The following is a 27,510-nucleotide window of genomic DNA, read 5'->3' as shown; positions in this document are numbered from 1 at the left end:
TAATGGTTATGCACAAGATGCATTTTACACTGACACCACATATGTATGTTTGTTGAAAATAACACATTTTATTAGCAAAATTAAGCTCAGTTGCAACAAAATGAAACACAATTGAAAACAAAACATGTATTTTGAAATTTACCAAGAAAACTACCATATGTGCAAATGTGCAAACTGTTATTTTCCAAATCAAGTTCACAGATTCATTCCTAAAATCATAAAAAAAACAATTTTACACACTGCATACATACATACATACAGGGCCCTGCATGAATCACTTTGTGCAAATCAACTTTTCCCTTTAAATCTTAAAAAACACCAAGATACAAATAAAAAAAACAAAACAAAAAAATAGCTCTCCAAGAAATTGATCTTTGAATTCATATGTTTAAAAAAAAAAAAACAATTAAAATCTTTACAGCTTTTATGTAAACTGATTAATGCAAGTTATACCCGTTGTATAGTGATTTTTTTTTTTTTAGAGTCCTATTCTATTGCATTTCGTGGAGCACTTACACCAAGTTGCCAGTTTATTAGCTCCATCTATCTTGTACCTACACTTATTTGGCATTTCATCAGAAACACCCACCATATAGGTTTGTAGGTTTACAGTTAAGGACTGTAGCCCATCTGTTTCTGTACAATTTATCAGCCACCCATCACCTCATGCATCAGTGGAAAGAGACCATCACACCACCACTGCAGACCAGGCATGGAAGCATGAGTGGGCTAGTATGAGTGTATAAGGCACAACAGTGTTGTTGTTTCCCCGTCCCCCACATAAAAAGTGCATGAAAAGATTAATTATATTCTCTAACTACACCAGCAAAGCGTAACAGCAAGGTGGATGTGTCTATTAACTAGCCCATCAGTGTGGAGAACCCCAGCAACTCCCTAAATAACATCAGGGTCTGGGGTGGTCTTGTGGTAGTCCTTTTCCGTTAACGGATGACGTTGCGGGGGGCGGATAAACTGTGCAGCAACTGATGGACTGTAGTCAGTAGATGTAAACTTACCAAGTTCACCTAAAAATGGACAATGAGTGCCCAATAAGTTGATATGTACCTAATAAACTGGTGACTCTGTGTGTACCTGAAGATTTATTTTGACCATCTGACATGCACAGTGGGGAAGTCCCAGCGGTCTGGATGACCTATGTGTAACAAGTCTCTGTAAGGAGATGTGCTCCATTCAAACACAGGCACCTCGTCCCACGTAGGCCCACTGACTGCCAGCAACTCGTATTGCTTGAACAAGCCATAGGAGGTCACCTACAGAAACCGAAAGATAGAAACACAGTTAAATGAATGTATTTGCTTTTTAAATTTATTTTCTCCTTAAACTCCTTAAATATTATGTCATTTATTTATTAGTTTTTTTGTTCCGGGCTCCATTTTTTGTCCCTCATTAGTTTGTCGTTTTTTTTCTGAAATGACAAAACAAAACCATTATGAGTAATACAAGATTACGGTGGAGGGGGGGGGTGACTTAATAATACCTAAATAGATAAAGAGAAAGAATGGTGGGAGCTTCATGGCCATCCTAAGCACAGATATAGACTTGTGACGTTTTTGACTGCTAGTCGATTACTTGCCTTCATGTCAGTTCCACCATGAGGTCTCTGACCCAGAGCTTCAAAAGGGTACGTGCCATTCGCTGGGTTCAGATCGGACCGGGCAGAGATTGTATTCTCACCGTTATGAGGGGGATCACAGCCCTCACATACTGATAAGGGATCATTCTTAAAGTTGTTATATCTGTACAGAAGAGAAAGACAGGAGGAAATAAAATGCAACATAAAACAAATTATTATTAGTATTACACACTGGTGGCCAAAAGGAATTGTGCAGATGCTTTGCAGCACCACACTCAGCCAGTTGGTTTCGAGTTGATTTTTCTGTTTGCAGATGGGGTTTTTTTTGCAATCATTTTGTTTATATTTTATTTGTAATTCGATTTAAATTGTACCTAGAGTAATATATGTAAACAAAAATAATAAGCACATAGTATACTGTAATATAATATAAGAAGTTAATAAATGTAATTACTGCTTGTAAAACTGCTGTGCTATAAAATTGTAAGTGACACCTGTGATGTCAATTGTGTAAAAAATAAAAATTAAAAAACGGAAGAGGTTAAGGAGAATTCAGCACAATCACCTGATTTAAAAATGAATGATATCTTTTGACACTATGACAGGGTATATACAGAGAAGTGAAATCCAGCTACTACTGATGACTTGTTCACATCAGTACATTGAGAGTACACTGGATGCAGTACATTTATTTTTGTGGACGTATGAAAAAGCAGTGTGAGGTGATCATCAAGGCCAAAAAAGGACCTACACAATATTGATGCATCAGTCATCATATGGGCAATTTAACAATATATTATCATTATTGTGATTAATTATTTGTCAATCAGCTTCTATGGGTATATTGTGGGTACTTCTAGAACACTGGTCTTACTATAGCAGTAGTTGTTTGATTGCAACCCGTGACAAATATTTCTTATCAGGACACATATTATGTAATGTAAAAATGTGTTCAAGTATCATGATTTTGTTTTTGCTACATTGCTGACCCTTATAAGGAAGAACAGAGCAAAAATGCCTTTTGATTTCACTGTGAAAGCAGGCATAACCAAAGAAAATGTTCATACCTCATCAATCGTACCATGGATTCCATATCAGTGACGAGGGTTTGGTTCCGACGGAATATCTGAGCCCTCGGATTCTCACTGTAGGAGAACCAGGAGCCATACTTCTTCACCAGATCTGCATAACCACTTGCATTAAACACCTCCTCAAAATACCTAACAAAAATAAATCAGTAAAAACAGGCCCATCTGTTGTCATGCAAGTTATTAGCACCCCCTTTAACCCATTCATCATTAATCAGTTGCTGGGGTTTTTAACACAAGTCATTAACTATGTTTACACTATAACCAAGTTCTTTAGTAGCCTAAGAAACTAGACTGAACCAAGATTAGTACATGTAGTAAAATCTGAATATATGGAATGAAACTCTGAATATATTGAATGAAACTTCAGAATACAGAATGAAAGTCTGAATATACGGAATGAAAGTCTGAATATATGGAATGAAACTCTGAATATATGGAATGAAACCTGACAATATGGAATGAAACCTGAGAATATGGAATGAAACTCTGAATATACTGAATGAAACTTCAGAATACGGAATGAAATCTGTCGTCATCAAAGAACTGACGCCATCTTGCTTTTTCCATGAGTGATATGTGAAATCTAGTGGCAGTGATCCCGAATAGTGAGGGAATAAATAACACCCTGGCGAACGGATGTACGAGCCAAAAATATACTAGAAAGAAACAGGCCTTTCACCTCACAGGAGCAGCCCACAAGCAGCCTAGAGTGCAGTAATGAGTAAAGAGGGGTTGTAGGGAAGGGGGAATAGTGTTGGGGTTCCACTTTAAACGCAAGGGCTATCCCCGTTACAAGCGATCGCGTCCTGGGGGTGGATGTCGAGAGAGTTCCCTGTTACAAGCGATCGCGTCCCGGGGCCACCTAACGTAGCACCCAACTACATTTGTAATATATACGCTAGCTAGTCCTACCCCACGCCATAGCCTTGGGGCCTTTCAAGTGAACAGGTGAAGATTTTAGGTAGGATTGTTGTGGGGTGCTCTGGCGGAAGGCATGTTTCTTTCCACATTACCGTTTGCCTGATAATTGCCTGGCCTGTGAGGTTCACTGCATTCTTCCACAGTGAAACAGTGAATAAAGTTCACAGTATTAAATACGGTTACCGGTATATATATAAATATAAAATCATTTGAAATTCAGCAATAGAAATGGCCCAAACACAATTGGAATAAAATCTTGTGACATAAAGTTGCATTAAAAGTTAAGAGGGTTTTTTTCTTAATTAACTTAATTAATGTACCTGCTAGATTGACAGAAAATATCCTGCCAAGCGCAGCTCTGTGGTCAGAAACTGACCACTGATTAAGGGTTAAAGGATTATTAATATTTTACACATTTGAAAATATTGCTAAAAAAGCGGCCAGCGAGTGTGTACAGGACACATGATTCACCTGTATACACAACCAGCAGATCAGATAAAAATTCTTAACCAATAATGACTATTTTTAAATTAATACTTTCATACGTTCCTGATGGTTGCATCCCGTCACCCCTCACTTACGGGATATTGTAGCTGGCCCAGTAGCCAGTCTTATAGAGCTCCTGAGTTTTATCTGCAATATGGATCATCCCTCTGGAACAAAGGCAAAAAGGCTTCAGAACAGGGCATATTATAGAATAGGGTTATAATTACTTCATTCAATTTGATAAAAACATTTATACATATACATACTATAAAAAAAATCTATGCAACATTATTATTATTATTGTAGTTTTGTTGTTATTTGATAAAAATATATAAATGATTAAAATGTATCCTCTTGATAAATTGGCAATGATTACTTGCAAATTTGCATGATTACATATTCTGCATTCCTCTACTGTACTTTCTCTACAGTAAGAAACAAAACCTGATAGACGCACCCATGCATATGTATATTTCCTGTGTTATGTTTTTATATTCATTTAGCAAAAGTCTTTAAAGGCGTCCTAGTTTTCCCTTTTCCAGTAAAGTGTTTTAAAATCTTCAAAAATGCCTGTTATTGTAATTTTTCAGCCAAGCCCATTTTACTTGCTATTGTTTATAAAAATTAACAAATAAAGGCATTCACGACATTACTAATAAAATCGATAATAGAATGATAGCCCCATTCTAAAAATGGAAATTTTGCTATTTTCTCTCTGATTCAACCCTTGTTAATCATAAAGCCCTGTATGGTACCCTGTTTGCAGCCTTACAACAGACCATTTTTAAACAGCCAAAGCATGTTACAAATCATAACCCAATGGCTCCTAAACATGCCTCACAGAACACAAAGACCCACGTTAGGTTACATGCTAAGCCATATAAGAAGCATTGAATGTACAGAACGTATAACAAAAAGTAAGACAAAAAATACATGAATAAAGTCAAATGTTAATTTGGTGGAATTGAAAACACCCACTGCAAAGTCGCTATAGATGATTAGATAAGGTAGACTGCGAGATGATTGCTGCAAATATCAATGGAATGCCAAATTACGAAACCTGGCACACTTACGGTATTTGCTCAAGCACAGTAAATAATCCTTCCTCAATACTGGGACTCCCTGGAATGAAATTCTTATAGTCAACTATCATCCACTGGTTGTTGTACCTACAGCAAATAAAAACAAAACAAACTCAGCTGCAGCATCTTTTCTTACAGATTTTGGTCAGATACAGTGATAGATCTCAAGAAGATCAGAAAACAAGACAATATACGCAATGTTTCATTATGTAAAATTAATCTAATGAAACAGAGTAAATACTGCAATTGTACGCCAAAGTTGTAATTCAACTGAATTGAATGATTAAGTTAAAGGAAAGCTGTAGGAACACGCAGGAAGTGAAAAGACAAAAATAATATGTCTTTTAGTATTCTGTAGGGGTGGACAGTACACTGGTCATTGTCCACTGTTCATTGATGTGAACCTGACTATGACTACCGTGATAAGTCCAAAAACAATTAACCATTTGCATTCTCACTGCACTAGGTTAGCTAATGATGGAAACCAGCAACCTTTTTTTACCACCAAACTGTCTCAACAAGGATCCCTACATCACATAATAACTTTAAAGGCTGATAAAATTAAATGCATTGTTTCAGAATGTAATCATCATCAACAGTGCTTCTGTATTGCTATGTTGAAAGTTTATCCAGGTTCATGTTGGCCTCTGACAAAAGGTCACAACGGAGTCAATCAGTAACCACAGAAAACGTGGAAGACCACATGTAATCTTTGTATCCCCTAATTACGTCTTACGTTCCACTGTTGTATTGGCTGAAAATGTCTGCCCACTCTTTGCCTGTTTGAGCAAGCCTGTTGGCCACTATGTTTCTTAGCCACTCCATGACCGAACTCTGAGGCGTTACAAACTTCCACAAGTCAGGGTTACTGTTACCAATGGTGGTTTCCAAGGTAACCTGAAAAAAACAAACAAAAAAATACAATATAATACTTTGCCTTACATAATTTTACCTCAATGAAAGCTTAGATTTCTTTCATATATTTGAGCAGATTAACCAGTACATTGTGTTAATCACACCAACAAAAAAATTGCATCTTATTTTCATCACTGTTTGTATGCTAACACCTCACCAGACCACTGCTGAGGATGTAGAAGTCATCTCCTGAAAAGATGGAGCCGGGGTAAGAGGAAAAAGCTTGAGTGCCTCCAGGAATCAATGCCTTATCTGCCAAAACAGTGGTCAGTGATGTGTTTAGTGCAGCTTAACTGTTAGAAAGTTGAAAGGTCTTTGAAATGATTGGGACACTGGGGGAACAACTGTGTGCCAATGACTGTATATATGACTGCGGTTGAAAAGTGAACTCAATGTCTCTGACCCCTTCTAAAAGCTGGCTGCAATGTTTAATCCTGCCCAGAACCATGTAAGTGAACAAAGTACAAGCAAAACTAAACTTTCAAGTTAAATAACCAGTCAGATTTTTGACATTTGTGTTGTCAGTTCTACAAAGTTCCCTTCATGCTGAATGACTGCAACTGACAATCTACCATTGTGGACACTTTTCAGCACATAAACACAGTTCAGAGCACATAGTGCACTATTTCGTATATAATGATCATGCACATGTCGTTCCAGTCATTATAGAACCGTGATTCATGTGATAACCTTTACTTTATTAGTAGCCTCTGTTTATTAAAAACACCTGCAAAGATGATAAGATGATCATTTCTGCTAGGGGGAATACGTTAGCCCACTACCTGTCTGCCGAGCTGCTTGTTAAACAGGTTCTAACGTAAGGTTAAGTTCCGTATACTTCTGTGCTTTTTACTTCACACACAAGACGTCTGTGACTGAAAATATACAAGCAGAATCAGTGAGATTGAGCACTTTTTCCTTCTTTTAGGTAGGTGAGCTGTGAATATCACCTTTTTTAGGGAGAAAAAGTTCTCTGCCTGCTCTTCCTTCTGCCGTGCTGTGGCTATTCTGATTAATCACAAGCTCTGCTCAGAGGGACTGTATCATGTGATCAGACCATGACAATCGGGAGCTTGTGAAAGCAGAGCTGATTACCATGAGTGTTTAACATTGCGGTATAATGAATTACCAAATAATGGCACATGTCTAATCTGCTCATTTGCTAATGTTAGCTCTAATGTTGTTTGATCAGTCATTAACTGGCATTTGCCATCCATTCACATTATGAATGATGTCAAATTCAGTCATCATCCACACTTCCCTGCATGAACAGGGGGAAGTGTCCATAATGAATATGGGCGGTGCCTCAGCCAAACACACCTCCTGTCTCTACTGCCCATGCTCTGGCTAACATTTTTGTCTACTCTGCAAATGCGGACAAGCTGCCTGTTTTCAACATAGCTAGACTTTCATAACAGCCCAATGATGTTGTTGACTCAAATATACAGTTAATACATTACACATATGGTTCTGGAGATTCCACTGCAAGCTTTGCTCATCCATAAATACGTTTACATGCGTCTTCGCAGGAGAATCAGCCTCGAGTAACTGTATACATGCATGTGTAAGAAGGACAGCGCGACGGACATGATTACCTTTCGGAGACATGCGGAATGAAAAGTTATACTTCTTCATGATCCTCAGCATGGACTGATAGTTGTTCCATGTGTCATGTGACACAAGCAGCTCTTTGTTTCCTGGCAAGAGCTTGATTAGAGCAGAGCAAGAGCCAGAGCCCATTGCACGTGATTGGCTGGATTTGTTAAAGGCAGGCTCCAAATCCTCCAAGTCTCCAGCCATCTGGATAAGTCTACACCAAAAAAGTAACATTAATAATAATAGTGATAATAATAATAATAATAATAATAATAATAATAATAATAACTTTATATAGCACCTAAAAACTGCAGCTTAACAATATTTAAATAAAATTAGAAGTACAGGTTTGTTTAATAAAAGCAATCAAGAAATCATTACAACTGACAGGAACGAGAATAAAAAATAAAATTAAAACAATAGAATGGATGGAAGATATACTGTAATATACTTTTGAAGGAGATTCGTCCAGAGAGAGACAGAATGGGAGAGAGCAAGAGAGAGAGAGGACCATGCCTGTAAACTACTCACAGAAAGGGGTCAAATGAGAGCCTCCCAGGAAAAGTCACCTGCCCGCTGTAGCCGTCTTCTAAACCTTGCAGCTGCAGCAGAGACAAGTGGACCTAAAAGAGAACAGAGAATATTCAAGGTATGTATCTAAGTAAGATATCCAAATGAGCTAAAGCTTGCTACATGAAGACATGAAGACTGTCCTGCCTTGGAGGCACTAGGTCTGCAAGATATGGACATAAAAGACAATGTGCTATAAAGTTGTTGGGTATTTTGCCTCCATGGTGTATCAACCGCTTCTCACATTTTTCACTGAGCATTTTTTTCTTATCGCCTGATAATTTAAAGTGCTCTCAGACATGATGCATTTAACTACACCAGCTATAATTTATTTGTTTCTAACCTTTTTCCATATATTAACAACAACCATTCTACGTACAGGACTAAGCTGATTATTTTAGGCTACCATTTTTGTGGTTTAAAAAGCTTCTGAATACTAAATAGAGAACTAAATACCAACTTAATGAACGAGCCTTTGATTATTCAGGCCACCCAAAGTCTTTTCCCAAACTGGATTACTTGCTGATACGATGCTGCCAGTGAATGGGTAACAATAGTGTATCTCTTTAGATGCTCGCATGTGTGCACCTTGTAGCTCTCTGCAAGTCTTCTCTAATTACATCAACTGCATAGTGTGCACACGTCAATGGCATGAAAGATTTCATTCTAGTAATGTAATTTAAATGGAGCTGTAATTTTAACTTTCAGACTTCATGAATCTGTTATTGTGGACCTTTATCACAGAAACTCATAACACAGCGACAGTAAAAATGTTAAGTTCATCATGTGCCTTATAACAACATATCTTCTTACAGCACATCCCTAATTCATGTTGATCTAGATGTGGTTACAGGTACAGTAACCATAGGTGTAACCAAGGGGTGGCCAGTGTCACCCTAGTGTAAAGCATTCAGCTAAAAAAGTGCTGAATTAAATTTACATAATTCAAATGTGTTCATTTCCACAATAATATTACATACTGTGTTAGTGTAATGTCAAATGATAATTTATATAGACTCACCCAAGCACTATATAAATTCAACGCATCGCTTTAAGTAATTTTAATAACCTAGGCCTACTATATTCACAGAAGAATATTATTAAGGGCTCTTTTGCCCCTTTTCTTTCTTTTCTTCCAGCAGTTTACCACTGCAAATGAATCACAGGGTCTAACCTGGCCACCGCTTTGTCAAAGTTCTGGCTATGCCGCTGAAAGAACACAAGCAATAACATGAGGAAATGTTAGATATTACCTGATACCAGTATGACGAGTCTGGGTTCTTCTCAATTTGCTGTACCACCCATTGCAGATTGTTGGTAATATATTCTTTCAGGCGGCGACAGTAGGTTGCATCGTCCTTAAACGGGCGACAGTATCCCATCACTGTGTTCACCCAGTGCTTAAAGATCAGCTACAAATCAAACACAAACAAAAAGGTTAGTGAATATACAATCTCTGCAGACACACACCCAATGTTTTAACTGGAATTTCAAGTGTGCCAGGCTTGCAATGCAGCCTGGCACACTTGAAATATCCAATTATTTTGGAGGCACAGTGATAGAATGATTACACATGAGTGTGAAAAAAATAGAAGGTGGATGAATCCATGTTTTGCCTTGTAAGTTTGGGGCTGGATTCTCAAAGCACTTAGGACCATCCTAATTTACTAGGACCATCGTATCTTCAGAGTCTCAGTTATAACTGGCTGCTCTGGCGATTCTCAAAACATTTTGGGCACCATTTTGCCACATCACTGGTCTTATCTGTGGGGGGTGACTGTAGTAAAATTTAGGACTACCTACCTTTTATATAATTACAGAACATACTTTTAAAGAGTTACAGTTAAGGAATCGTTTAGAAAGTAACATAATAAATTCATACTACATCTAATACATCTAATAGTCACAGAGCAGCCCTAGTTTCATAGGGTCACGGGGCCATTGCAACAGCTGTCATTAGTAGCCTCCATGAAGCTCTAAGAATCCGGATTTAAGAATCTTTTCTTGTGTGATTTATACAGCTTGCTGATTTAGCATGGGCAGGAAACACACCCTTTTATCTTTCCTTATTTCTAAAACCAAAGGCCACGGTTATTGCTGTTTAAGGATCTGTGCATTACTGTATACTTTGCTTAGTAAAACTATACCAATAATAGCTTCATATCAGGCTACACTGCTCACAGTATATGAAATCTGAGGTGAAAGTTTAGGATCAAATACCTGAGAAGTGACCGCAGCCTCCACAGCTCCCGCACCGTAAGCTTGCAGTGTGTCATCGTACTTGCCATTAGTAACAACCTCTAGGTATGACCAACTGGAAACGAAAGGCAGGACAAGCTTAGGTATATAGCATATTTCATACAAAAAGGCACTTCAAGGTGCTTAATATGAGTAAAAGTAAAAACAACATCAGAAGAAAATTAAAGACAAAGCGTATAAAATAAAATAAGAAATAAATACAACAGATAATATTACTCAATAAGGTTTGTTTAAGTTTTCAGGATAACAGTTAAACATTTAACCTCCAAGTGAGTTGATTAAAGTTAAATAACACTATCATTAACAGTGTATAAAAGGAGAGTTAATAAAAAATTGCTAAAAAAGATGCAGAATGCAACTTTGACAATTAGAAATCAACGCAAAATAAAAACAGCACACAAACAAATCATTTAAATGAAATGCAAATCTATGCAGAAAGTGCTTAATGGGGAATTCCACCGATTTTTCAAAATTTCTGAAATTTTCTAATTTCCAAACTGTGGTAAAACAATGTCTCAGGCCTCAGGCAGCACTTTCATAGCCATTTTGAGTAATAATTTTCTATACAGGAGGTTTCAGAGGTATTAAACTCTTAAGATGTCTGGGTCGTATCACCACCACCATGAAAACTACTCTAACTGACTTTGTTAACATCTTAACTACATAATTAAGCAATGGTTTTGAAAAAAAAATGGTGGAATTCCCCTTTAAGAGTAAAAGTTCACAAAATTTGTGCCATATCTGAGACGGCAAAGGGCAAGTAAACTTTGCAAGAATTTAAACGGTCATAGGTACGGAGCCCCGCTGACGACATTGTGTATAAAGAAAAATAATGCAGGGCCATGCTATATTTACACATGGGAACGAGATCCTATTGCATGGCCATGACTTAGTAAGGCGTGGGAACAAGATCTTAATGTGTGGCCACGACTTAGTAAGGCGTGGGAACGAAATAATTAAGTCATGGCCACGCATAATGATTTAGTTCCCATGTCTTACTAAACTGTGGCCATGCATCAGGATCTCGTTCCCACGCCTTACTAAGTCATGACCATGCATCAGGATCTCGTTCCCACGCTTTAGTAAATTGTGACCATGCATCAGGATCTTGTTCCCACACCTTACTAAGCTGTGGCCATGCATCGGGATCTCGTTCCCATGCCTTAGTAAGTCATGGCCATGCATTGGGATCTTGTTCCAACGCCTTACTAAGCCGTGGCCATGCATTGGGATCTTGTTCCCACGCCTTACTAAGTCGTGGCCATGCATCGGGATCTCGTTCCCACGCATAGCCACACATTATTTTCATTTATATGGGATGTCACCAGCGGGGCTCCATAGAACCTATATGGCCACAGAATCACTTTAATATGGCACATTAATAAGGCATTATCTCGTTCCCACGCCTTACTAAGTAGTGGTCACGCAACAGGATCTCATCCCCACACCTTACTTAGTTGTGGCCACAGCTTTATTTTCTCGTTCCCACGCCTTATTGAGGCACATCCACAGAGTAGGATCTCGTAGCCACGACTTATCTCGTTCCCACGACTTATCTCGTTCTTACTAAGTAGTGGCCACGCATTATTTTATTTATACGGGATGTCACCAGCAGGGCTCCATACTTTAACGCTAAATCTAGTTATGTAACTAATCGTAGAGATACAGAGAACACACTGTTTTGCTGCACACACAGCTATTTTAACATCAGCAGCTGAAGATCAGCAGGGTTTCCAGCCATCAACAGCGCATGACTGTGTCACAGCTGAATGTTAATCCTGTAAATATAACTGTAAGATGCGAAAACACAGAAAGAGTTTTTAACAGGTATCATTACAGGACCGACCGTACCCGGTGTTACGGATGTCATCTGTGAAGTTCGCGAATGCAACGAAGTCCGGTTGAAATCCTTCTTTCAGATCCAGTTTTCCGGTTTGCTTGTTAAGAACTGCAGACCGCACTTGTGTCGCCGCGGGTGAAACCAAAGACACAATTAAAACGCAAATAAAAACACACATCGTGCCTGGAAAAGCTCTGCTCGGCTGCTCCAGCAGCAAAGCCATATTTCTTCTTGTGACCATCCTTCAAAGTAAACGTTACGTGTGGTCACGAGATCCATAGTCACCGTTCTAGCTGGAATTTGCTAGACAGGCATAAAAATCATGGCTTTAAAAATGTGAAAAAGATTAAAACAAAAATTTAGATGAAAAAAGAATTCAGTAATCAGTATCAGTATACATGTACAACTTTTTAAAGTAATCCCTGCTGTAAGAAAACAAAATCAACCAACCAACAACCAACCAACCAACCAATCAATCAATCAATCAATCAATCAACCAATAAATAAATAAATAAATAAATGGTCTATTCTGTTTTTTCCAGCAGGGCTATCACTCACTTTTATAGCTTGTTGCACTCGCTTGGTTTTTCAGCAACTGCTGTTCATATAAGTATGTTTGGCAGCATTACTCTGGACTTATTTCTAATTCAAATGCAATTTTGAAAATGCTAATTACATTGAGTATTTGCAATTGCATTTCCAACGTAAATGTGTTATGCTGAAAAAAGGACCATTAGAAACCATTAGACCATTAGGATTAAAACCTAATGGGTTTGCACAGAACCTTTATTTCTACAGTACAGTTCCATTGTAACATTGACATGGTATTATTGTTTTATGTAGCACCATGCAATACAGGCAGTACACAAAAATGAAAAAAAAATCTCTGTCCCTTCAGCCCGATTGACCAAGAGAGTCTTGTGTACTCTGCATATGGAGTGCCCTCTTCTGACGTGGTGGGACCAAGCAAACCAGAATATGAACACACACCTTCACCTCTTCCTGACATTCAAGAAATCAAGAAGATGGAGAGCCCTAGTAAACAACTGAGTAAAGCCTACAACAAGGATGAATATGTCTAGGATATTCCCATCACTGTATGCTTTTCAGTCCTTATTTTCTGACTTGAACTGTGGACACTCATGTCTGTATCTTTAAAGAAAAAATGCCTTTTCGTGTGTGAGTTATGATGGTCAGCTGGAAACTCCCTAGCTAATGACAAAGCTACTGGCACACTGCATTTATTAAAGACAGCTAGCTAGGTAGATGGTTTGGATAAGAATTACAATAAAGTTGAAGATCAAACTAACTAATATCTCAAAAGCCTGTGAGCGCTTTTCATCACTCTCTTATAATAACAAAAATATTCCTGAAATTCTGCATTACTGCATCAGTGTGAAGAGGGAGAGAAACACTGATATTTGGCTACTTTGGAACTTCTGTAATGTCAGATTTTGCTTCTCAGTCTCAAAAAACCATTTATTGGTGACTTAACTGAGGGAGTGATATTTAGATTCATTAAAATCTGTGAATTTCTTAACTAGTATCAAAAATGTAATATATTTAATGGTTATGCATTTAACACTGACACCACATATGTATGTTTGTTGAAAATAACACATTTTATTAGCAAAATTAAGCTCAGTTACGACAAAATGAAACACAATTGAAAACAAAACATGTATTTTGAAATTTACCAAGAAAACTACCATGTGTGCAAATGTGCAAACTGTTATTTTCCAAATCAGGTTCACAGATTTATTCCTAAAATCATAAAAAAAAAAAAACAATTTTACACACTGCATACATACATACATACATACATGGCCCTGCATGAATCACTTTGTGCAAATCAACTTTTCCCTTTAAATCTTAAAAAACACCAAGATACAAATAAAAAAACAAAACAAAAAAATAGCTCTCCAAGAAATTGCATAACATTTGTGATCTTTGAATTCATATGTTTACAATTAAAATCTTTACAGCTTTTATGTAAACTGATTAATGCAAGTTACACTCTTTATATAGTGATTTTTCTATAGGCCATTTTGCATTTCGTGGAGCACTTACACCAAGTTGCCAGTTTATTAGCTCATTCTATCTTGTACCTACACTTATTTGGCATTTCATCAGAAACACCCACCATATAGGTTTGTAGGTTTACAGTTAAGGACTGTAGCCCATCTGTTTCTGTACAATTTATCAGCCACCCATCACCTCATGCATCAATGGAAAGAGACCATCACACCACCACTGCAGACCAGGCATGGTAGCATGAGTGGACTAGTATGAGTGTGTAACAGTGCTGTTGTTTCCCGTCCCCCACATAAAAAGTGCATGAAAAGATTAATTATATTCTCTAACTACACCAGCAAAGCGTAACAGCAAGGTGGATGTGTCTATTAACTAGCCCATCAGTGTGCAGAACCCCAGCAACTCCCTAGATAACATCAGGGTCTGGGGTGGTCTTGTGGTAGTCCTTTTCCGTTGACGGATGACGTTGCGGGGGGCTGATAAACCGTGCAGCAACTGATGGATGTAGTCAATAGATGTAAACTTACCAAGTTCACCTAAAAATGGACAATGAGTGCCCTATAAACTGATATGTACCTAATAAACTGGTGACTCTGTGTGTACCTGAAGATTTATTTTGACCATCTGACATGCACAGTGGGGAAGTCCCAGCGGTCTGGATGACCTATGTGTAACAAGTCTCTGTAAGGAGATGTGCTCCATTCAAACACAGGCACCTCGTCCCACGTAGGCCCACTGACTGCCAGCAACTCGTATTGCTTGAACAAGCCATAGGAGGTCACCTACAGAAACAGAAAGATAAAAACCAGTTAAATGAATGTATTTGCTTTTTAAATTTATTTTCTCCTAAAACTATCTCACCCAAGTCACCTATTCAGCCGTTGTATTTTTGGTCAATTAAGACACCATCAAGTGTCTAACTCCTTTTATTACTTTATTTCTGTATTTATTTATTTAACATTAGAATTATAGTTGTGCTGTACAGATATAGTTGAAACAGTATGTATGATGTAGGCCTGCAATTTAAAAAATTATGTGTATGAGGCGAGGTCATGCTAAACTGTAGCCAGCAATTCTAATGCAGCAATGTTAACGTGTATAGCAAAATCAAAGTTTCCATGTAGGTTTTAAACTACTGATTTTACAGTGTGCACCCATATTATGTCATTTATTTATCAGGTTTTTTGTTGCGGCCTCCATTTTCTTGTCCCTTGTCATTAGTTTGTCTTTTTTTTTCCCTGAAATGACAAAACCATTATGAGTAATACAAGACTAAGGGGGAGGGGAACTCAATAATACATAAACAGATAAAGAGAAAGAATGGTGGGAGCTTCATGGCCACCCTATGCAGAGTTATAGACTTGTGACGTTTTTGACTGCTAGTCGATTACTTGCCTTCATGTCAGTTCCACCATGAGGTCTCTGTCTCAGAGCTCCAAAAGGGTACGTGCCGTTCGCTGGGTTCAGATCGGAGCGCGCAGAGATTGCATTCTCACCGTTATGAGGAGGATCACAGCCCTCACATACTGATAAGGGATCATTCTTAAAGTTGTTATATCTGTACAGAAGAGAAAGACAGGAGGAAATAAAATGCAAGCAACACAAAATAAACGTAAAAATATTACACACTGGTGGTCAAAAGGAATTGTGCAGATGCGTGTAATACACTGATGTTTTTACTGGTGTGCTATGTACCCAACAATGCTCTGCAGCACCACACTCAGCCAGTTGGTTTAGAGTTCATTTTTCTGTTTGCAGATGTTTTTTTTGCAATCATTTTGTTCATATTTTATTTGTAATTCGATTTAAATTGTACCTAGAGTAATATGTGTATAAAAATAAACACCTAGTATACTGTGCAAAGTAACTGCTGTGCCATAAAATTGTAAGTGACACCTGTGATCTCAATTGAGCAAAAAATAAATAAATAAATAAATAAAAAACGGAAGAAGTTAAGGAGAATTCAGCACAATCCCCTGACTTAACTGAATAATATCTTATGACACTATGATAGGGTACATACAGAAAAGTGAAATCCAGCTACTACTGATGACTTGTTCACATCAGTACATTGAGAGTACACTGGATGCAGTACATTTATTTTTGTGGACGTATGAAAAAGCAGTGTGAGGTGATCATCAAGGCCAAAAAAGGACCTACACAATATTGATGCGTCAGTCATCATATGGGCAATTTAATAATATGTTATCATTATTGAGATAAATTATTTGTCAATCAGCTTCTATGGGTATATTGTGGGTACTTCTAGAACACTGGTCTTACTATAGCAACAGTTGTTTGTTTGCAACCGTCACAAATATTTATTATCAGGACACATATTGTGTAATGTGAAAATGTGTTCAAGTATCATCATTTTATTTTTGCTATATTGCTGACCCTTATAAGGAAGGGTAGGGCAATAAAGCCAAAGCCTAAGCTGGATATTGCTGTGAAAGCAGGCATAATCAAAGAAAATGTTCATACCTCATCAATCGCACCATGGATTCCATATCAGTGACGAGGGTTTGGTTCCGACGGAATATCTGAGCCCTCGGATTCTCACTGTAGGAGAACCAGGAGCCATACTTCTTCACCAGATCCTCGCCACCACTTGCATTAAACACCTCCTCAAAATACCTTAACAAAAATAAATCAATAAAAACCGACCCATCTGTTGTCACACACAAGTTATTAGCCCCCCCTTTAACCCATTCATTATCGGTTGCTGGGGTTTTTAACACAAGTCATTAACTATGTTTACACTATAACCAAGTTCTTTAGTAGCCTAAGAAACTAGACTGAACCAAGACTACTACATGTAGTAGTCATGGTAAACGCCCCCTTCTTGACACACCTTAGATCTCCTTTTTTTCTGTGTGTGTGTATATAGTAATTTTCCTTTTATCACAGTTTGAAAATACCAGCTCTGTGGTCAGAAACTGTCCACTGATGGCGGGTTAAAGGATTACTCACACATTAGAAAATATCACTAATAAAGTGGCCAATGAGTGTGTACAGGACACATGATTCACCTGTATACATAACCAGCAGATCAGATAAAAATGTAGACCTGAAAAGCTCCACAAAACAATTGATCCTTAACAAATAATGACTATTTTTAAATTAATACTTTCATACATTCCTGATGGCTGCATCCCGTCACCCCTCACTTACGGGATATTGTAGCTGGCCCAGTAGCCAGTCTTATAGAGCTCCTGAGTTTTATCTGCGATCTGGATCATCCCTCTGGAACAAAGGCAAAAAAGGCTTCAGAATAGTGCATATTGCAGAATAGGGTTATAATTGCTTTATTCAATTTGATAAAAAATATTTATACATATACATATGTAATAAAAAAAACTTAAGTAACTTACACAAACATAATAATAATAATAATAATAATAATAATAATGACGTTGTTGTTGTTGTTGTTTGATAAAAAATATATAAATGATTAAAATGTATCCTCTTGATAAATTGGCAGATTACTTGTAAATCTGCATGATAATACATATTCTGCCTTCCTCTATTGTACTTTTTCTACAGTAAGAAACAAATCCTGATAGATGCACCCATGTATATGTATATTTCCTGTATTATGTTTTTATGTTTATTTAGTGAAAGTCTTTAAAGGCTTCTTAGTTTTCCTTTTCCCAGTAAAGTGTTTTGAAATATTCAAAAAGCATGTTATTGTAATTTTTCAGCCAATCCCATTTTACTTACCATTGTCTACAAAAATAAACAAATAAAGGCATTTACGACATTACTAATAAAATCGATAATAGAATGATAGCCCCATTCTAAAAATGGAAATTTTGCTATTTTCTCTCTGATTCAACCCTTGTTAATCATAAAGCCCTGTATGGTACCCTGTTCACTGCCCTAAAGCAGACCATTTTTAAACAGCCAAAACATGTTACAAATCATAACCCAATGGCTCCTAAACATGCCTCACAGAACACAAAGACCCATGTTAGGTTACACACTTAAGTGAACTTCAGTAATGGAGGCTGCAACTAAGCCACATAAGAAGCACTGAATGTACAGAACATTTGACAATAAATAAGTTAAGTCAAATGTTAATTTGGTAGAATTGAAAACCTCTGCAGAGTCAGATCGCTGTATATAATTAGATTAGGTAGAGTGTGAGATGATTACAGAAAATATCAATGGAGTGTCAAATTATGAAACTTACGGTATTTGCTCAAGCACAGTAAATAATCCGTCCTTAATACTGGGACTCCCTGGAATGAAATTCTTATAGTCAACTATCATCCACTGGTTGTTGTACCTACAGCAAATAAAAACAAAAACAAAAACAAACTCTGCTGCAGCATCTTTTCTTACAGATTTTGGACAGATACAGTGATAGATCTCAAGAAGATCAGAAAACAAGACAATATACGCAATGTTTCATTATGTAAAATTAATCTAATGAAACAGAGTAAATACTGCAAATTTTTATGGTAATGTGTAATTCAACCGAATTGAATGATTAAGTCAAAAGAAAAGTGTAGGAACATGCAAGAAATTAAAATATATGTCTTTTAATATTCTGTAGGGGTGGATATCGTGAAAAGTGCAAAAGTCCAAAAACAGTTAACCATTTGCATTGTCACTGCACTATGTTAGCTAATGACAGAAACATCAGCAAATATTTTCACCACCAAACTGTCTCACCAAGGAACCCTATATCACTTAATAATTTTAAAGGGCTAATAAAATTAGATGATGATTACATTCTGAAATAATGTCTTAACAGTGCTTCTATATTGCAATGTTGAAAGTTAATCCAGGTTCATGTTGGCCTGTGACTAAAGGTCACAACTGAGTCACTCAGTAACCACAGTATCCTGTTACTGGGATGACTGATAAATCACAAATTCCATCAACCTAAAGAAGCAAGTGTATCCATGCTGGTGCCCAAGACACAGATGACACCCTTTTCAATGCAAAGCGTGCTGTGTCTCATGCTTAAAAAGAAGCAGAGGGTATTTCACAAAGCAGGATCTCTCAGTAAACTGGATAATTTAAGCCAAAAGTTGAGGATTGTCAAATAGGAATGTTCCTTCTCTTATTGGATAGGCTTGTTTTTTGGCCCAAGTTATCAGGTTAACCAAAAACTCTTTGTGAACTACCCCCCAGTACCCCCCAGTGTCTAAAGGGGCGGGTTAATGACAAATAGGTAAACATGATAACGATCTGAGAAAATGCGTAAGACCAAGATGATCGCTAAACATTTCAACACTACTACAGATTTTCTGTTTATTATTGTATGTATCCCCTAACAATGTCTTACGTTCCACTGTTGTATTGGCTGAAAATGTCTGCCCACTCTTTGCCTGTTTGAGCAAGCCTGTTGGCCACTATGTTTCTTAGCCACTCCATGACTGCACCCTGAGGCGTTACAAACTTCCACAAGTCAGGGTTACTGTTACCAATGGTGGTTTCCAAGGTAACCTGAAAAAAACAAACAAAAAATAGATATAATTTCAAGCTCTATTTTATTTTATATATGTGCCAATAATTGTGATGTTTGAGGTACAAGGACTTTTGCCTTAAATTATTTTACCTGAATGAAAGCTTAGATTTCTTTCATATATTTCAGCAGATTAACTTAACAAGTGCTCTGTGAGTTGTTAAAATAGGGTATAGTCACATTATATCTAGTACATTGTGTTAATCACACCAACAAACTGCACATTATTTTCATCGTTGTATGCTAACACCTCACCAGACCACTGCTGAGGATGTAGAAGTCATCTCCTGAAAAGATGGAGCCGGGGTAAGAGGAAAAAGCTTGAGTGCCTCCAGGAATCAATGCCTTATCTGCTGAAACAGTGGTCAGTGATGTGTTTAGTCCAGTTGAACTGTTAGAAAGTTGAAAGGTCTTTAAAATGATTGGGACACTGGGTGAACAACTGAGTGTCAATGACTGTATATATGACTGCGGTTGAAAAGTGAACTCAATGTCTCTGATGCCTTCTAGAAGCTGGCTGCAATGTTTAATCACACCCACAACCATGTAAGTGAACCAAGCACAAGCAAAACTAAACTTTCAAGTTACATAACCAGTCAAATTCTTGACATTTGTGTTGTCAGATTCCCTTCATGTAGACTGACAATCTATCATTGTGGACATGCAGGCACTTTTCAGCGCATAAACACAGATCAGAGCACAGCAAGTTTCTCCATCGCATTGCAGACTGAACAGCCAGTTATTTGAAGTTTTTTCAGTAAATGGCTCACACCTGATACCTTGCTTACTACTAGCAACTAGGCATTTGCCAGTATAAAAAATGAGCAGAATAATTACAAAACCTTTCATCACTGTTTGTTATTATATTGCAAAGACATTTTTTAAAAATGTTTTAGTGGCAAAGATAAATGCTAAATATCATTTTTAAACAGCAGTATACATGTGCTATATTTATAATGAAATAAAAATGAAAAATAAAAATCTGCCCAGAGAATGATGCTCCGTGTGTATCATTTCATTATTGTACAGGACTAATTGCAGGTGGGACTGGAGCTGAGAACCTGCCACAGCACACAGACCTTTACAAAGATCTGTGAATCTGCTCCAATATAAAACACAGCACGAAAGATATTACTAGTACCTGAAACCAACATGGAAATGGCACATAGCTCACTGTTTCATATAATCATTATGTACATTACTTTCCAGTCATTATAGAACCGTGCTTCATGTGATAACCTTTACTTAATTAGTAGCCTCTGTTTATTAAAAACACCTGCAAAGATGATAAGATGATCATTTCTGCTAGGGGGAATACGTTAGCCCACTACCTGTCTGCCGAGCTGCTTGTTAAACAGGTTCTAACGTAAGGTTAAGTTCAGTATACTTCTGTGCTTTTTACTTCATACACAAGACGTCTGTGACTGAAAATATACATGCAGAATCAGTGAGATTGAGCACTTTTTCCTTCTTTTAGGTAGGTGAGCTGTGAATATCATCTTTTTAGGGAGAAAAAGTTCTCTGCCTGCTCTTCCTTCTGTTGTGCTGTGGCTATTGTGATTATTTACAAGCTCTGCTCAGAGGGACTGTATCATGTGATCAGACCATGACAATCAGGAGCTTGTGAAAGCAGAGCTGATCACCATGAGTGTTTAACATTGCGGTATAATGAATTACCAAATAGTGGCACATGTCTAATCTGCTCATTTGCTAATGTTAGCTCTAATGTCGTTTGATCAGTCATTAACTGGCATTTGCCACCCATTCACATTATGAATGATGTCAATTTCAGTCATCATCCACACTTCCTGCATGAACAGGGGGAAGTGTCCATAATGAATATGGGCGGTGCCTCAGCCAAACACACCTCCTGTCTCTACTGCCCATGCTCTGGCTAACATTTCTGTCTACTCTGCAAATGCGGACAAGCTGCCCGTTTTCAACTTAGCTAGACTTTCATAACAGCACAATGAGAGTCTGCAAAAGTTATGTTGTTGGCTTAAATATAAAGTTAACATATTACACATATGGTTCTGGAGATTCCACTGCAAGCTTTGCTCATCCATAAATACGTTTACTTGTGTCTTCGCAGGAGAATCAGCCTCGAGTAACTGTGTACATGCATGTGTAAGAAGGACAGCGCGACGGACATGATTACCTTTCGGAGACATGCGGAATGAAAAGTTATACTTCTTCATGATCCTCAGCATGGACTGATAGTTGTTCCATGTGTCATGTGACACAAGCAGCTCTTTGTTTCCTGGCAAGAGCTTGATTAGAGCAGAGCAAGAGCCAGAGCCCACTGCACGTGATTGGCTGGATTTGTTTAGGGCAGCCTCCAAATCCTCCAAGTCTCCACCCATCTGGAAAAGTCTAAACAGAAAAAGTACAGGTTTGTTTAATAAAAGCAAAAAGCTTAAAAAAATTCAAGAAATCGTTACAATTGACAGGAACGAAAAGAAAAAAATAAAAGTAAAACAACAGAATGGATTGAAAAGAGATATACTGTAATACATTTTTGAGGGAGATTCAACCAGAGAGAGGCAGAGAAATGGGAGAAAGCGAGAGAGAGAGAGGACCATGCCTGTAAACTACTCACAGAAAGCCGAAGGGGTTAAATGAGAGCCTCCCAGGAAAAGTCACCTGCCCGTTGTAGCCATCCTCCAAACCTTGCAGCTGCAGTAGAGACAAGTGGACCTAAAGGAGAACAGAGAATATACAGGGTACATATCCATGTAAGACATCCACACCAGCTAAAGCTTGCTGCATGAAGACATGAAGAAAATCCACTAGGTCTGTAAGATATGGACATTAAAGACAATGTGCTATAAATTTGTTGGGTATTTTGCCTCCATGGTGTATCAACCACTTCTCACATTTTTCACTGACCATTTTTTTTTATCACCTGATAACTTAAATTGCTCTTGGAAGAGATCTCTTTCTGCTTCAGTGGTCACATGGAAAGCGGTGCTGTTTGTCAAGCTCTGAGGTGAGGTACCATGGATAGCTGGCATGAATTTATGATGCATTTAACTACACCAGCTATAATTTATTTGTTTCTAACCTTTTTCCATATATTAACAACAACCATTCTACGTACAGGACTAAGCTGATTATTTTAGGCTACCATTTTTGTGGTTTAAAAAGCTTCTACATACTAGAGAACTAAATACCAACTTAATGCACGAGCCTTTGATTATTCGGGCCACCCAAAGTCTTTTCCCAAACTGGATTACTTGCTAATACGTTGCTGCTGAAGAATGTTGTAGCTGTCCATGAGTCTTATCTAATTACATCATTTGCACAGTGTGTACACAACTATGGCACAAAAGACTTCATTCTGGTAATATAATTTAAGTGGTGCTGTATTTTCAACTTTCTGACTTTATGAATCTCAGCCGTTCTGTTATTGTGGACCTTTACCACAGAAACTCATAACACCGCCACGGTAAAAATGTAGGTTCATCATGTGCCTTATAACAACATATCTTCTTACAGCACATCCCTAACTAATGTTGATCTAGATGTGGTTACAGGTACAGTAACCATTGTTGTAACCAAGGGGTGGCCAGTGCCACCCTAGTGTAAAGCATAGCCCTTCTGGCAACCACAACTTTGATTTACTTGTTGCAAAATGAAAACTACATTTACAGCATGGTTATCCAGTCCATACTGTGTTATTTTGTTAATCTTCAAAGAATTTTTCACTATGACTATATTAATACGTTCCCCAGTACCCATTTCTCTCCACAGCACACCGTGTCCTTTTAGCATAATAAGACTCATGAGGTACCTGTAGCAAGGGAAGTCTTGATTTTAGATTAAGAGTCGTTTCAACATCTTAGCTACATAAAATGTTTTACTGAAAGTTAATGTGCACTGAAAAGTTGCTGAATTAAATTTACATAATTCAAAAGTGTTCATTGTTTCCACATCAATATTATATACTGTGTTAGTGTAACGTCAAATTAATGATAATTTATACAGACTCACTTAAGTACGAAGTAAATTTAATGCATCACTTTTAAGTAATATTAATAACCTAGGCCTGCTATATTCACAGAAGAATGTTATTAACAGCTTTTTGCCCCTTTTCTTTCTTTTTTCTTCTAGCAGTTTACCACTGCAAAGGAATCACAGGGTCTAACCTGGCCATCCCATTGTCAAAGTTCTGGCTATGCCGCTGAAAGAACACAAGCAATAACATGAGGAAATGTTAGATATTACCTGATACCAGTATGGCGAGTCTGGGTTCTTCTCAATTTGCTGTACCACCCATTGCAGATTGTCAGTAATATATTCTTTCAGGCGGCGACAGTAGGCTGCATCGTACTTGAATGGGCCACAGTATCCCATCACTGTGTTTACCCAGTGCTTAAAGATCAGCTACAAATCACACAAACACAAACAAAAAGGTTAGTGAATATACAATCTCTGCAGACACACACCCAATGTTTTAGGGGAAAAAAATGATGGTGGATGAATCCATGTTTTGCCTAGTCTTATAACTCTGGGGCTGGATTCTCAAAGCACTTCCTAATGTACTAGGACCATGGTATCTTCAGAGCCTCAGTCATAACCGGCTGCTCCGGTTATTCTCAAAATATTTTGGGCGCCATTTTGTCATGTCATTGGTCTTATCTGTGGGGGTGATAATAGTAAAATTACATATTACACACACACACACACCATCTAAACCGCTTATCCTTCTGGGTCACGGTGGGGTGCTGGAGCCTATCCCAGCTGTCATTGGGCTGAAGGCAGGATACACCCTGGACAGGTCGCCAGTCCATCGCAGAGACGCAGAGACGCAGAGACACACACACACACACACACACACACACATACATATATATGTACATATATATACATATATATGTATATATAATTTTTTTTTAAATTTATTTATTTTCAAAGAATACAGTAAAAAAAAGTCTTTAGAAAATAAGTTCATATTGCAATTAAATAATAAGATAAAGAAAACTTCTCCATTGTCCCCATATTTTTTAACTAAGATACATTACTTACTTTTAAAAAGCACGGTTAAGGAATCTTTTAGAAAGTTACATTATAATAAACTCATACTGCAACATCTAAAAATAAAACAAAATCATCCATTGCGCTTGTCTGATGATTGTTCTTAGAAATTCTCACCAGTTTTTCCTGTTATTTATGCATTTATATGTAAACAATCAAGCATTAGCGTTGTGCATATATATAAAACAAAATAATAGCATTAAAAAGATGTTCTTGCCATTGTTTACACTAGGCCGAGGGCAATGATGCATCATGTGGGCTTCTTCACTCTGTGTGCAAATTAGAATGTTGTCTCTCTTTGGTGGACAGCAAAACAGCTGACATGCCACCTCCTCTTTAAGGTTTAGCCCAGGGGTTACACCGGGACTACCTTAGGATGTGCTATTCTTCTTTGAGAACAAGATGTGGACAAGGTCGCTAGTTAGTCACAGAGCAGCCCTAGTTTCATAGAGTCACAGGGCCGTTGCAACAGCTGTCATTCGTAGCCTTCACAAGGAATTAAGAATCCAGACCCAAATCTTTTCTTGTGTGATTTACACAGCTTGCTGATTTAGCTTGGGCAGGAAACACACCCTTTTATCTTTCTTTATTTTTAAAAGCAAAGGCCATGGTTATTGCTGTTTAAGGATCTGTGCATCACTGTATACTTTGCTTAGTAAAACTATCCCAATAATAGCTTCATATCAGGCTACACTGCTCACAGTATGTGAAATCTGAGGTGAAAGTTTAGGATCAAATACCTGAGAAGTGACCGCAGCCTCCACAGCTCCCGCACCGTAAGCTTGCAGTGTGTCATCGTACTTGCCATTAGTAACAACCTCTAGGTATGACCAACTGGAAACGAAAGGCAGGACAAGCTTAGTTATATAGCATATTTCATACAAAAAGGCAATTCAAGGTGCTTAATATGAGTAAAAGTAAAAACAACTTCAGAAGAAAATTAAAGACAAAGTGTATAAAATAAAATAAGAAATAAATACAACAGATAATATTACTCAATAAGGTTTGTTTAAGTTTTCATTTAACCTCCAAGTGAGTTGATTAAAGTTAAGTAACACTATCATTAACAGTGTATAAAAGGAGAGTTAATAAAAAATTGCTAAAAAAGATGCAAAATGAAACTTTTACAATTAGAAATCAAAGCAAATTAAAATAGCACACAAACAAACCATTTAAATGAAATGCAAAGTCTATGCAGAATGTGCTTAAAGGGGAATTCCACCGATTTTTCAAAATTTCTGAAACAATAATTTCTAATTTCCAAAAAGAACTGTGGTAAAACAATGTCTCAGGCCTCAGGCAGCACTTTCATAGCCATTTTGTGTAATAACTTTCTATAAAGGAGGTTTCAGAGGTATTAAACTCTTAAGATGTCTGGTTTCTATCACCACCACTGTGAACAATTCTGGGTCAGTAGGTTTCTCTAGAATGGAACATTTTACACCAAACCACTCTGAATGACTTTGCTGACATCTTAACTATACAATTATGCAATGATTTTGAAAAAAATGGTGGAATTCCTCTTTAAGAGTAAAAGTTCACAAAATTTGTACCATATCTGAGACGGCAAAGAGCAAATAAACTTTGCGAGAATGTAAATGGTTGTAGGTACGGAGCCCCGCTGACGACATTGTGTATGAAGAAAAATAACGCAGCCACGCCATATTTACATGTGGGAAAGAGATCCTATTGCATTGCCACAACTTAGTAAGGTGTGGGAACAAGATCCTAATGCATGGCCACGTCTTAATAAGGCATGGAAATTTGAGAATTAAGTAATGGCCACGCATAATGATCTAGTTCCCACGCCTTACTAAACTGTGGCCATGCATCAGGATCTCGTTCCTACATCTTACGAAGTCATGACCATGCATCAGGATCTTGTCCCCACACCTTACTAAGTCATGGCCATGCATCAGGATCTTGTTCCCACGCATAGCCACACATTATTTTAATTTATATGTGTTGTCACCAGCGGGGCTCCATAGAACCTACATGGCTGCAGAATCACTTTAAAACGGCACTTTAATAAGGCATTATCTCGTTCCCACGCCTTATTAAGGCACATCCACGGAGTAGGACCTAGTAGCCACGACTTATCTCGTTCCCACGCCTTACTAAGTAGTGGCCACGCATTATTTTATTTATAGGGGATGTCACCAGCAGGGCTCCATACTTTAACACTAAATCTATGTAACTAATCGTAGAGATACAGAGAACACACTGTTTTGCTGCACACACAGCTATTTGAAGATCAGCAGGGTTTCCTGCCATCAACAGGAATGTTAATCCTGTAAATATAACTGTAAGATGCGAAAACACAGAAAGAGTTTTTAACAGGTATCATTACAGGACCGACCGTACCCGGTGTTACGGATGTCATCTGTGAAGTTCGCGAATGCAACGAAGTCCGGTTGAAATCCTTCTTTCAGATCCAGTTTTCCGGTTTGCTTGTTAAGAACTGCAGACCGCACTTGTGTCGCCGCGGGTGAAACCAAAGACACAAATAAAACGCAAATAAAAACACACATCGTGCCTGGAAAAGCTCTGCTCGGCTGCTCCAGCAGCAGAGCCCTATTTCTTTTTATCATGTGACCATCCTTCAA

The 27,510-nt window shown here is 37.7% G+C and overlaps 2 protein-coding genes and 1 long non-coding RNA gene across 4 annotated transcripts; 1 reads left to right on the top strand and 2 right to left on the bottom strand.

The window, feature by feature from the left end:
* Positions 1–42: 42 nt before the first annotated feature.
* On the bottom strand, positions 43–12,615 carry LOC118802037 (putative phospholipase B-like 2). 2 transcript variants are annotated; one of them, XM_036562485.1, is made up of 12 exons: positions 12,366–12,615; positions 10,476–10,569; positions 9,509–9,667; positions 8,217–8,308; positions 7,685–7,899; positions 6,247–6,341; positions 5,911–6,071; positions 5,166–5,261; positions 4,188–4,259; positions 2,662–2,814; positions 1,595–1,757; positions 43–1,271 (listed from the first exon to the last, which is right to left on the bottom strand). In XM_036562485.1, the coding sequence occupies exons 1-12, from the start codon at positions 12,593–12,595 to the stop codon at positions 1,101–1,103; spliced, it is 1,701 nt and encodes a 566-aa protein (XP_036418378.1). In that variant the 5' UTR covers positions 12,596–12,615; the 3' UTR covers positions 43–1,100. The 2 variants fall into 2 exon arrangements, with proteins under 2 accessions (XP_036418378.1, XP_036418379.1); XM_036562486.1 differs by lacking the exons at positions 10,476–10,569; positions 12,366–12,615 and adding an exon at positions 9,872–9,992.
* Positions 8,060–14,321, top strand: LOC118802039. Its single transcript, XR_005006614.1, has 2 exons — positions 8,060–8,334; positions 13,253–14,321. It is a non-coding gene; the product is annotated as an uncharacterized LOC118802039 (long non-coding RNA).
* Positions 13,954–27,510, bottom strand: LOC118802036 (putative phospholipase B-like 2). Its single transcript, XM_036562484.1, has 12 exons — positions 27,269–27,510; positions 25,645–25,738; positions 24,095–24,253; positions 22,467–22,564; positions 22,026–22,240; positions 20,123–20,217; positions 19,688–19,848; positions 18,584–18,679; positions 17,563–17,634; positions 16,873–17,025; positions 15,784–15,946; positions 13,954–15,170 (listed from the first exon to the last, which is right to left on the bottom strand). Exons 1-12 carry the CDS (start codon positions 27,493–27,495, stop codon positions 15,000–15,002), a joined length of 1,704 nt encoding a protein of 567 aa, XP_036418377.1. The 5' UTR covers positions 27,496–27,510; the 3' UTR covers positions 13,954–14,999.

This window comes from Colossoma macropomum, unplaced genomic scaffold (assembly GCF_904425465.1).
Source record: "Colossoma macropomum unplaced genomic scaffold, Colossoma_macropomum, whole genome shotgun sequence".
NCBI classification, from domain to species: Eukaryota; Metazoa; Chordata; class Actinopteri; order Characiformes; family Serrasalmidae; genus Colossoma; species Colossoma macropomum.
Note: the sequence above shows the minus strand (reverse complement) of the source record. Positions and strands in the feature narration are given on the sequence as shown.

What these genes read in the sequence shown, in the direction of transcription:
- LOC118802037 (XM_036562485.1), bottom strand. Translation starts at nt 12,595, where the DNA reads ATGGTCACAAGAAGAAATATGGCTTTGCTGCTGGAGCAGCCGAGCAGA. An exon ending in ACTCGTCATACTGGTATCAG is followed by an intron (nt 8,309 to 9,508) that starts GTAATATCTAAC and finishes GTTCTCTTTTAG; the next exon opens with GTCCACTTGTCTCTGCTGCA. An exon ending in AGCCAATACAACAGTGGAAC is followed by an intron (nt 5,262 to 5,910) that starts GTAAGACGTAAT and finishes TATTTGCTGTAG; the next exon opens with GTACAACAACCAGTGGATGA.
- LOC118802036 (XM_036562484.1), bottom strand. Translation starts at nt 27,495, where the DNA reads ATGATAAAAAGAAATAGGGCTCTGCTGCTGGAGCAGCCGAGCAGAGCT. An exon ending in AGCCAATACAACAGTGGAAC is followed by an intron (nt 18,680 to 19,687) that starts GTAAGACATTGT and finishes TATTTGCTGTAG; the next exon opens with GTACAACAACCAGTGGATGA. An exon ending in TCCATGGTGCGATTGATGAG is followed by an intron (nt 15,947 to 16,872) that starts GTATGAACATTT and finishes TCTTCTGTACAG; the next exon opens with ATATAACAACTTTAAGAATG.